The 11,516-nt window shown below is 44.1% G+C and overlaps 4 protein-coding genes, 1 long non-coding RNA gene and 1 pseudogene across 6 annotated transcripts in view; 2 read left to right on the top strand and 4 right to left on the bottom strand.

Moving 5' to 3' along the window:
• Positions 1–2,156, bottom strand: part of LOC144697220 (uncharacterized) — a 197,538-nt gene extending 195,382 nt beyond the window's left edge. Inside the window, exon 1 of the mRNA XM_078569115.1 lies at positions 2,065–2,156. The gene's annotated coding sequence lies outside the window, so the exon portion shown is untranslated. The remainder of the gene's footprint in view (positions 1–2,064) is intronic.
• LOC144697288 (uncharacterized) overlaps positions 1–11,516 on the bottom strand; it is a 211,873-nt gene that overhangs the window by 1,765 nt on the left and 198,592 nt on the right. The window lies entirely within an intron of this gene.
• Positions 1–11,516, top strand: part of LOC144696980 (uncharacterized) — a 322,849-nt gene that overhangs the window by 158,019 nt on the left and 153,314 nt on the right. The gene's annotated exons all lie outside the window — the stretch shown is intronic.
• Positions 1–11,516, bottom strand: part of LOC144697362 (uncharacterized) — a 97,220-nt gene that overhangs the window by 15,380 nt on the left and 70,324 nt on the right. The gene's annotated exons all lie outside the window — the stretch shown is intronic.
• The window catches only part of LOC144697445 (uncharacterized), a 296,141-nt pseudogene that overhangs the window by 238,063 nt on the left and 46,562 nt on the right, over positions 1–11,516 (top strand). The gene's annotated exons all lie outside the window — the stretch shown is intronic.
• Positions 8,680–11,516, bottom strand: part of LOC144697960 (uncharacterized) — a 274,230-nt gene continuing 271,393 nt past the window's right edge. Inside the window, exon 2 of the mRNA XM_078569913.1 lies at positions 8,680–10,065. Within this exon, the coding sequence (XP_078426039.1) occupies positions 8,680–9,717 (1,038 nt within the window). The 5' untranslated portion in view covers positions 9,718–10,065. The remainder of the gene's footprint in view (positions 10,066–11,516) is intronic.

Below are 11,516 nucleotides of genomic sequence, written 5' to 3'. Positions count from 1 at the left end.
ACTCGGGCGTGTGTGTTGGTACTTTTCCAGTCACACTGATATTTAAAATCTCTTGAAGCAAACAGAAAAGACAAATATTCCTCTTTCCAGGTTCAAAGGCCAGTGATAGTTAAGTCCCATGAATCGAGTGACTGCGTCAGATCTTGATGTGATGTTATGATGTGATGTTTCTGTCTGCAGATCCTTTCCTTCTAATATCCTGTAAAAGGAGATCACAAAAGTCATCACTGCCAGTACAGGATAGAAATTCAGAACAGACAATTCTAGTTTCTATGGTGCACTCGTTCCGCAAAACTGTACATCCCCATCCCACACACTCCCTCTCAATTCTCACTCTGCAGTATCTAACATACACCCAATAGTACTGCATTAACATGTGTGCAACACACAGTACTCCATTACATGATTAGAGATACATGAAGCTGTGAGGGAAAAATCTATTTCGACAGCCAGTGATGATGCCCTGGAACTCACTGCCTATAAGGGTGGTGGAAGCGGAGAGAGTCATTAATTTCAGAATGAAATTGAAGGGAATAAACTTGCAGGGGAATGGGGATATAGAGGGGGAATGGGACTGACTGGATTGCTCGACAGAGAGTTGGCACCTACTCGAGCTGCTAAGTGGACTCCTTCTGTGTCATAATGACTCTATGACTGGCAATATATAATGTAGTTATAGGACTATATAACAAGACTAGAAATAATAATAAACAAACATTATTACAGAACCATTGATAATATAGCTAATATGTATCATATAACAACACTAGATATATCCCACTCCAGCATGATGCCACAACCAAACACATCTTCCCTTCACGCCCCCTGGCAGCATTCCGCAGGGATCGTTCCCTCCGGGACATCCTGGTTCACTACTCCATCACCCCCTATACCTCAACCCCCTCCAACGGCGCCTTCACATGCAACCACAGAAGGTGCAACACCTGCCCCTTGACTTCCCCTCTCCTCACCGTCCAAGGGCCCAAACACTCCTTTCAAGTGAAGCAGCATTTCACTTGCACTTCCCTCAATTTAGTCTACTGCATTCGTTGCTCCCAATGCGGTTTCTTCTACATTGGAGAGACCAAACACCTTCGGTCTGTCCGCAAGCATTACCCAGACCTCCCTGTCACTTGCCATTTCAACACTCCACCCTGCTCTCATGCCCACATGTCCATCCTTGGCTTGCTGCATTGTTCCAGTGAAGCCCAACGCAAACTGGAGGAACAGCACCTCATCTTCCGACTAGGCACTTTACAGCCTTCCGGACTGAATATTGAGTTCAACAATTTTAGATCATGAACTCTCTCCTCCATCCCCACCCCCTTTCCGATCCCCCCCCTTTTTTTTTCTTCCCAATAATTTATATAGATTTTTCTTTTCCCACCTACTTCCATTATTTTTAAATGTATTTCCATCCATTGTTTTATCTCTACCTTTTAGCCTCTAGGGCTATCTGTACCTTGCTTGTCCTGCTTTCTACCCTTAATTAGCACATTCCTTAGATAATATCACCACCTTCAACACCTCTTTGTCCTTTTGTCTGTGACATCTTTTGGTTATCTCCACCTATCACTGGCCCTCTATCCAGCTCTACCTGCCCCACCCCCCAATTTAAACCAGCTTATATTTCACCTCTCTTCTATTTTTACTTAGTTCTGTTGAAGGGTCATTCGGACTCGAAACGTTAACTGTGTTCGTCTCCGCAGATGCTACCAGATCTGCTGAGTTTCTCCAGGTATTTTTGTTTTTGTTCTGGATATATCTTTGTCCAATATTAATTCACTGTCCCCTGAAATGTCAGCCATCTGCTGGGGAAACCACTCCTTTAATTGTGAACATGAGGAAAGAGACCATCCTTTTAGCCAGACAAATAAATGTGTCAAGCTGAGGGAGCAAAGGATGTCAATGTCTTTAAGAGAGAGAGAGAGAGACCTGGGCCAACCTTTCCAGAGTCTGCACCCTCCCTGGATTCACTTCCTTTCCCTTCAGTTCCTGCAAGTCAACAATTTCCCCCCAGAATGAGAAAAGAAATGGAAAGGGGGAGAAAAGAAAGTGTTTTACTCACAGATGTTGGACACAGGAGGAAGTTTTAGTCTGTGTGAAGCTCAATCTTCATTCGCACAAAGCCCGCGCTCTGATTGGCTGGAGGACAAAGAGTCCTTCCGGTCCGACCACTCTCCCCATTGGTCAATCTCCCAAATGAAGTCAATGGTACAACGGAAGCCTTCGTTGGCGCGGGAGACCCTTTGACCCCCATGATGAATTGTGCGGTTAGCCAATGGGAAACGCCATTTTCTGCCCATGCGCAGCTTCCCCTCTCCCTCGGACATGCGCAGTCCCGGGCCGCCCGCCAAGCGAATAGAGCTGTTTCCCCAGCGCGGGGGATTGTGGGAGTTGCGGCTGCCATTATTCACCCGGAGCCCAGCTCCAATCTCCTGGAACTGAGTTGGAAAGTGGGGGTGGGGGGCGCAGTGACCTCACCCTGACACAAAGTACATGTGGGTAGTCACTGGATTTGATTGTCACGTTCCCTTAGCAAAACAGTTTGTTAACTTCAGGTGTAAAGATTTAGACATCTGGGTAATATATTGGGGAGGGTAATAGGTGAGCGTGAAACTGAACCCAAGAGTCAGCAGCTTCAGGGGAGGAGAATTGGGGAAAAAGCAGGATGAGGATAGTAGGGTGAATTAGTGTTTCAATCAATGGGGAGGAGGGCTTGCATTGGGGGAGTGGCAGGTATTTATAATTTGAAGGGGGAGAAATATGTTTTCTGATAATTAGTACTGTCACTTCTGAATTTCTATCCTGTATTGACAGTGATGACATGATAACGTCAATCCTGTTGCACCCATTCATAATCTTGAAGTCCTTTATCAGGTCAACCCTCAGCCTTGGCTTCCCCAGCCTGTTCACTCTATCCTGTAACTTAAACACTCTTGGTTATGGTATGATCCTTGTCAATCTTTCTTGCACCTTCTTGACGACCTCTGTCATTTTAAAAGGGGTGTATCATTAAAATTTAGGCTCAGTTTAATTTGGTTGCAGGCATCTAATTTCTCAATTCCAAATTGGCCCTCTAAGATACTTTAGTTCAAAGGAGACTTAAGCATCAGGCAAGAACAGACTCTGAAGTAGCAAATAATATTAATATTTATTTAAAAGAAAAAGGTTTACTTTCGAATTACACGAGCGACTTTCCCCACCTCAATTGGGCGACCACCCCAGGTATGAATGTGAACCTTCCTCAGGTTTCTGAACCAACAGTAATTTCTCACAATCCTGCTCCAGAGGTCCCTCAGTACCTCCGCTAATAGAGTCAAACTCGCAAACCCAAGATGGTTCTTGAAACCCACTTTTAACGCCTGAATTAATATGAACTCGTCTCGAATCAGGCCTGTTGTCATTAGGCAATTAGTCATTGTTGTTACTAGGTTAGTTTTATTGAATTCAATCCTTTCCGTACATTGTTCCATGAAGCAGAACAATTGGACTGTTCAGGATCTTTCTTTTTAGCTGAGTTTAGACAATGTTACGGAGCGAGATGGGAGGATTTCACAGTTAATTCTAGCCCCACATCTTCACAGGTCCTAGTTCAAATATTTAATTCACCCACAAAACAGGTCAACTGTTACCCTTTGATACCGTTATTCCAAGCCAAAAAAAATCTAACCAGGCTTCTTTCAGTAAACACAAAAGATTGAATTATTATAAAACAACCTACTTTTTAAAGACAAGTGAATGAACTGGTTAACATTAAACTTGTAGTTTAGAAGGGCAATGATTTTCCCCTTTTTGAAAAAAATATATTCGAACCCCCATACAGATACACACACACACACAAAACATGACAAAACAAACACAGTCCCCTGGAGAGGCTGGAGTATGAGAAAGTTTCTTTTAAAAGGATAACATTTGAAGAGATCACAACACTGTTGATCTAACAGAATTCTGGTCACAAAACTTCTGGAGGTTCCTTCAGACGGATTTTTTGGTTAGGCTGTCCTTGATGACTCTGATTTGTCACAACTCTGCAGACCTTAGAAAAACAGACAAATTATCCTAAGATAAAAGCAAAATACTGCGGATGCTGGAAATCTAGAACAAAATCAAAAATACCTGGAAAAACTCAGCAGGTCTCACAGCATCTGCGGAGAGAGATACGGTTGACGTTTTGAGTCCGAATGACCCTTCATCAGAACTAAGAAATATAGAAATGAGATGAAATATAAGCTGGTAGAGGGGGGTGGGACAGGTAGAGCTCAATAGGGGGCCAGTGAAAGGTGGAGGCTAAGAAGAGACTGCCAAAGATGTCATAGACAAATGGACAAAGGGGTGTTGATGGTGGTGATGTTATCTAAAGGATGTGCTAATAGGGACATTAAGGGTAGCAAGCAGGACAAGCTAGTGGCAGATGGCTCTAGTGGGGGTGGGGTGGGGGGAAGGGATCGAAATGGGCTAAAAGGTGGAGATGAAACAATAGATTGAAATAAATTTAAAAATAGGTGGGAAAAGAAAAGTAAATTTGAATAAATGTTTTCTTTTCCCATCTATTTTTAAATTTATTTCAATCCATTGTTTCATCTCTGCCTTTTAGCTCATTTCGATCCCTTCCCCCCACCCCACCCCCACGTAGGGCCATCTGCCACTAGCTTGTCCTGCTTGCTACCCTTAATGTTCCCATTAGCACATCCTTTAGATAATATCACCACTGTCAACACCCTTTGTCCTTCTGTCTATGACATCTTTGGCAGTCTCTCCTTGGCCTCCACCTATCACTGGCCCCCTATTGAGCTCTCCCTGTCCCACCCCCCTCTACTAACTTATATTTCATCTCATTTCTATATTTCTTAGTTCTGATGAAGGGTCATTCGGACTCGAAAGGTCAACTGTATCCCTCTCCGCAGATGCTGTCAGACCTGCTGAGTTTTTCCAGGTATTTTTGTTTTTGTTGAGACAAATTATCCTGATGGGACATTTTTGAGGCAGGTTTTAGACAAAGGTGGGGCAAAGAGAGGGAAAGACAGAGTATTTTTTGCAGCCTGATTCTAGGGCACACACACACTCTCAGACTGAGGGTTCTAAAGGACTAAGATGTTCAAAGAATACTTCTCTTAGGCCAGGGGTTTTTAACCAATCAGCAAGAGTCTTTAGCCTGGCAACAGTGGTTCTTTGTTAATTTAGATATACAAAGTATCTCTTCCCTCTCCAAACGTTCCTGCTGGACATCTCAATTCACCCGTGGTTTATTGAAGAATGGCACTTTCTCAACCCTGAGTTAATATGGCAGATTTAAAAAATAACTCAGGAGGGAGAATGTCCAAAATTCAATGTTCTTCAAATTGTCCAAAAACCGGTTCCTCACAAGATCATGAATGGTTTACATTGAGTAAATAAAGAGAAACTGTTTCCACTGACCAGAGGCCACAGATTGAAGGTGATTGACACAAAAGCCAGAGGGAAATGAGGAAGATAAATCTTTGCACAGTGAGGTGTTGTGATCTGGAATGCACTGCCTGAAAGGCTGGTGGAAGCAGATTCAATAAAGGGAATTAAGATAAATCCTGGAAGTGGACTAGTTTGCAGGGCTCATGGGGAAAGGGCAGGATAGTGGGGCTAATTGAGTGGCTCTGTCAAAGAGCCAGCACAGGCATGATGGACCAAATGGCCTCCTTCTGTGCTGTGAGACTCTGTGATGACAGATAAATAAATGTGTGTCTGTAATATGTACAGTGACGTCAATACTATCTGGAATTCTCTTTGTGACGTTTCAGAATTTTATCCCTTTCCTTCCAGTTTAGTTTCAGACAAAGAGAACAAAAGCAAATCACTTTCAGTACATTGAGCAGCCCCGATGTCTATTCTCAGCCAGCATTACACAGGGGGAAAAGGGCTGGATTCTCAGACCAGCAAGTCAAGGTACCCTCTTTAAATGGCCACTTCCCACAATGGATTCAGTGGCCTCTGAAGGGAAGCAGCCTCGGTCCACGCTGGGAGTTCCTGCTTCCCAGTCAGCTGGCTCGTGCTGGTTCATGCTCCTGATGTACATGGCGTTGTGAGACCACATCTAGAGTATTGTGTTATGTTCTGGTCACCTTATATCAGAAAGGGTAAATACTTTAGAAGCTGTTCAGAGGAGGTTCACTCGACTGATACCTGGGATGGGTGGGTTATCTGAGGAGGCAAGGTTTGACAGGCTGGGCCTTTATCCACTGGAGTTTAGAAGAATGGGAGGTGACCTTATTGAAACCTCGTAAGATCCTGAGGGGACTTAACAGGGTGGATGCTGAAAGGAAGTTTCCCCTGTGGGAGAGACTAGAACTAGGGGACATTGTTTAAAAATAAGGGTCTCCCATTTAAGATGGAGATGAGAAGAATTGTTTTCTCTCAGAGGGTTGTGAGTCTTTGGAACTCTCCTCCCCAGGTAATGATGGATCTAGGGTGAATGAATATTTTTTAGGCAGAGATAGATATATTCTTGACTAACAAGGGAGTCAAAGGTTGTCGGGGAAAGGTGGAATGTGGAGTTGAGACCGCAGTCAGATCAGTCACGATCTTAGTGAATGGAGCAGCAGGCTTGAGGGGCCGAATGGCCTATTCCTGCTCCTAATTCATATGCTCATATGGATGATCTGCCTGTAAGGATAGGAGCTTGTCGATTTAAAAAAAAACTTGCATTTATACAGCTCCTTTTACCACCTCAGGGCCTCTCAATGCGTTTCACTGACAATGAAACACTTTCTCAAGTGTAGTGACTGTAGTGTACTCCCTGTAAGGATCCTGATAGGGACTGTCAATGTTTCAAGAGAAATCGGAATCCAGTAATGAACTGAAAGAACTACATCATAAGTTTCCACGCTTGACACAAACTTTAATGTAGATTAAAAAAAAGAAACTAAGCACAACTAACCTAACACTATATTGTGTAATTACTTCAGTTGTAAAGTCCGTTTTACATTTAAGTTCCACCCAAGAGTTCCCTATGAGATCCTGAAGGTTCATTTACCTTTCCTGGGATGAACCTAAAAATATGCCACAGCCCTCTGGAATTCACTTTGATTTTTCCTCAGTGTTCCAGCTACTCTTTGACATCCAAGGATCCCTCGACATCTTTCCATGAGCTTTTGGATAATTGACCCTCCAACCTTTCTTTAAGGCCTCACAACTGTGAGTTCCTCTGCTCAAGCTTGAGCCTCACTGCCTTCTGGCCCTGACTTTGGACAGTCTGACTGCTTTTCCCAGCCTGCGCCCACAGCTTATTCACTGGTCTTTCCAAGCTGAATGTTCAAGCTGACTGCTTTCTGCTACACAACGGGAATGTGGAACTTGAAACACAAACAGATCAGCCATGACCATATTGAAAGGCGAAGCAGGCTCGAGGAGCTGGGTGGCTGACTTCTGCTCCGATTTCGTACGCCCGGAAGACTTTCACCGGAAGGGTCACTGTAGTTTTCCTCCTCTAGCTCCAAAGTGGGCAGATCTTTCAGCTTCTTTTCCCCTCAACAACTCCAAATTAACTGCAAACGATGCAACCAATTTTGTAACTGCTTTCTGTGAGAAACACCCAGATAAATTCAACAAGATCTGATGTGGGCAAATATGGAATCGTTCATTTTGGCAGGAAGAATAAAAAAGAAGCTTATTATCTAAAAGGTGAGAGATTGCAGAGATCTGAGATTCAGAGGATCTGGGTGTCCTAGTGCATGAATCACAAAAGGTTAGTCTGTAGGTAATGGGAAAGCTAATAGAATGTTATTATTTATTGAGAGGGGAATTGAATACAAAATTAGGGAGGTTATGCTTCAGTTGTACAGGGTATTGGTGAGACCACATCTGGAGTATTGTGTGCAGTACTAGTGTCCTTATTTAAAGAAAGATGTAAATGCGTTAGAAGCAGTTTAGAGAAGGTTTACTGGGCTAATACCAGGAATGGGCGGGTTGTCTTATGGGTGAAGGCTGGACAGGTTAGGCTTGTATCCACTGGAATTTAGAAGAGTAAGAGGTGACGTACTTGAAACCTTTAAGATCCTGAGGGGTCTCGACAAAGTGGATGTGGAGAGGGTGTTTCCTTTTGTGGGAGAATCAAGTACTAGTGGTCACAGTTTAAAAATAAGGGGTCGCTCAATTAAGACAGAGATGAGGAGAAATGTTTTCTCTCAGAGAGTCGAGAGTCTTTGGAACTCTCTTCCTCGAAAGGTGGTGGAAGCAGAGTCTTTCAATATTTTTAAGGCACAGCTAGATAGATTCTTGATTAACAAGGGGGCGAAAGGCTATCAGGGATAGGCAGGAGCATGACGTTGAGGTTACATTCAGATCAGCCATGATATTATTGAATAGTGGAGCAGGCTCGAGGGGCTGAGTGGCCTACTCCTGCTCCTAATTCGTAAGTTCGTATATGTTTATAAGATCCTTCAAAACCCCACAGTCCATCTCCATGGCAACGTGGCATTTTTTGGGACGTTCCAAACAGAAATGAAAGGTACCTACCTTTTACCTTAAAAACACCCTTTGCTTCGGTGATCCATACAAAATTTGAAACTGCATTCTATTAACAAAGCTCAAAATACATCAGCAGCTTGGAAACAAAGATGTGAGACTGGCCAGTCCAACAGAAAGAAACCCTCCAACCCTCCCACTTCACCAACTGTCAGACTGAACATGGCTCAGTCCTGGATGTGATTAACAGCAATCCAACCCCTGTAAATCACTTGTGAACTCGCTGGTGGGATGACTGACTGAATCCCTTCCCTCACTCAGAGCAGGTGCCGGCCTCTTCCAGGTGTGAACTCGCTGGTGCCTCACCAGGGTGGATGAATCAGTAAATCCCTTCCCACACTCAGAACAGATGAACCATCTCTCCCCAGTGTGAACTCGCTGGTGTGTCAGCAGGGTGGATGAATTACTGAATCCCTTCCCACACTCGAAGCAGGTAAAAGGCCTCTCCCCGGTGTGAATTCGCTGGTGGGCCAGCAAGGCAGATGAAACAATGAATCCCTTCCCACACACAGAGCAGATGAATGGCCTCTCCCCACTGTGAACTCGCTTGTGTTTCTGCAGGTCAGATGAATTACTGAATCCCTTGCCACACTCGGAGCAGGTGAACGGCCTCTCCCCGGTGTGAACTCGCTGGTGTGTCTGCAGCTGGGTTGAATTGCTGAATCCTTTCCCGCACTCGGAGCAGATGAACGGCCTCTCCCCAGTGTGAACTCGCTGGTGTCTCAGCAGGTTGGATGAATTACTGAATCCCTTCCCACACTGAGAGCAAGCGAACGGCTTCTCTCCAGAATGAACTCGCTGGTGTGACTGCAGGTGGGATAACTGAGTGAAACCCTTCTCACAATCAGGGCAGGTGAACCGCCTTTCTCTGCTGTGAATTCGCTGGTGCATCAGCAGGTTGGATGAATCACTGAATCCCTTCCCACACTCGAAGCAGGTAAACGGCCTCTCCCCAGTGTGAACTCGCTGGTGTGTCATCATGTGGGATGAACTACTGAATCCCTTCCCACACAGAGAGCAAGTGAACGGCCTCTCCCCAGTGTGAACTCGGTGGTGTGTCAACAGCGAGGATGAATGAGTGAATCCTTTGCCACACACGGAGCAGGTGAACGGCCTCTCCCCGCTGTGACTATGTCGCTGAATCCCCAGCTCAGATGGGGATTTGATTCCTGTCCTATAATCCCCACATTTCCAAGTTTTCTCCATGGTGCGGTTGGCCATCTGTCATTCCAGGTTCAATGATCAGTTGAAGCCTCATCCACACACAGAATACATCTACGGTCTCTCCCGGTTGTGAACAGTGTGATGTTTTATCAGTCTGTGTAACTGGTTGAAGCTCTTTTCACAGTCAATGCACTGGAACGCTCTCACTCGGGTGTGTGTCTCTCGATACTTTTATGGTCACGCAGATGTTTAAAATCTCTTCAAACAGATAAAACAGACAAACATTTCTCCTTCTAGATTCAAAGGCCGGTGATATTCAGGTACCATGAATCAAATGACTCTGTCAGGTCTGAACATGATGTTTGGTGTGAGATTTCTGTCTGCAAATTTTCCTCTTCGAATACCCTGTAAAAGGAGTTTGCAAAAGTCATCACTGTCAGTACAGGATAGATATCCAGAACAGACAATTCTAGTTTCTATGGAACATTCTTTCCCCTCTCATTCCCCCAAAGCTGTAAATCTCTGTCCCACACACTCTCCCTCCATTCTCACCCTGCTGTACCTAATATACACCCAACAGTACTGCGCTAAAAATGTGTGTAATACACAGTGCTCTATTACGTGATTGGAGATACATGGGGCTGTGAGGGAGAGCTTCATTTTGGCAGCGAGTGGTGCTGTCCTGGAACCCGCTGCCTATGAGGGTGGTGGAACTGGAGATGTTCAATGACTTCAAAATGAAATTGGATGATCACTTGAAGGAAATAAACTTGCAGGGAAACGGGGATATCGAGGGGGAATGGGAGTAACTGGATTGCTCTACAGAGAGTTGGTGTGGCCTTGAGTTGCCGAATGGACTCCTCCTGTGCCAACTCTCTGCTTTCTGTTAGCCAGCCAATCTTCTATTCATGCCAACTTGTTACCCCCTATACCGTGAGCTTTTATGTTCTGCAATAAACTTTGATGTGGCACTTTATCAAATGCCCTCTGGAAATCTAGGTATAGTACATCCACTGGTTTCCCTGTATCCACAGCACTTCCTCAAAGAACTCCAGTAAGTTGGTTAAACATGATTTCTTTTCACAAAACCATGTTGGCTCTCCTGACCTTGAGCTCATCCAAGTGCCCTGCTATGACTTCTTTAATAATTCTTTAATAATTTCTAACATTTTCACTATGACATATGTTAAGCTAAATGGCCTGCAGTTTCCCACTTTCTGTCTCCCTCCCTTTTTGAATAATGGAGCTACATTACCTATCTTCCAATCTAATGGGACCTTCCTCGAATCTAGGGAGTTTAGGAAAATTAAAACCAATGCAAAAACAATCTCACTAAACACTTCTTTTAAGACCCGAGGATGAAGTCCATCAGGACCTGGGCTCTTGTCAGCCCGCAGCTCCGACAATTTACTCAGTAAGACTTGTAATTAAATAAAAACAAAAACCTGTGGATGCTGGAAATCCAAAACAAAAACAGAATTACCTGGAAAAACTCAGCAGGTCTGGCAGCATCGGCGGAGAAGAAAAGAGTTGATGTTTCGGTCCTCATGACCCTTCAACAGAACTGAGTAATGTTACTCAGTTATGTTGAAGGGTCATGAGGACTCAAAATGTCAAGACTTGTAATTATCCTGACTTCCTTCTCCACTTCCATTTACTGGTTTGTAGCTGCTTCTGGGATGTTACTTGTATCCTCTATAGTGAAAACTGATGCAAAATACTTGTTCAATTCATCTGCCATCTCCTTGTTTTCCATTATCAATTCCCCAGACTCACTTTCCATAGGAATAACGCTCACTTTGTGAACTCTTTCTTTTTTAAATATTTATTTTTAAAAACTCGTGCTTTCTGTTTTT

The sequence above is a fragment of the Cetorhinus maximus genome, chromosome 23 (genome assembly GCF_964194155.1).
Source record: "Cetorhinus maximus chromosome 23, sCetMax3.hap1.1, whole genome shotgun sequence".
NCBI classification, from domain to species: Eukaryota; Metazoa; Chordata; class Chondrichthyes; order Lamniformes; family Cetorhinidae; genus Cetorhinus; species Cetorhinus maximus.
The sequence above is the reverse complement of the archived record's forward strand: the minus strand, read 5'-3'. Positions and strand labels throughout refer to the sequence as shown.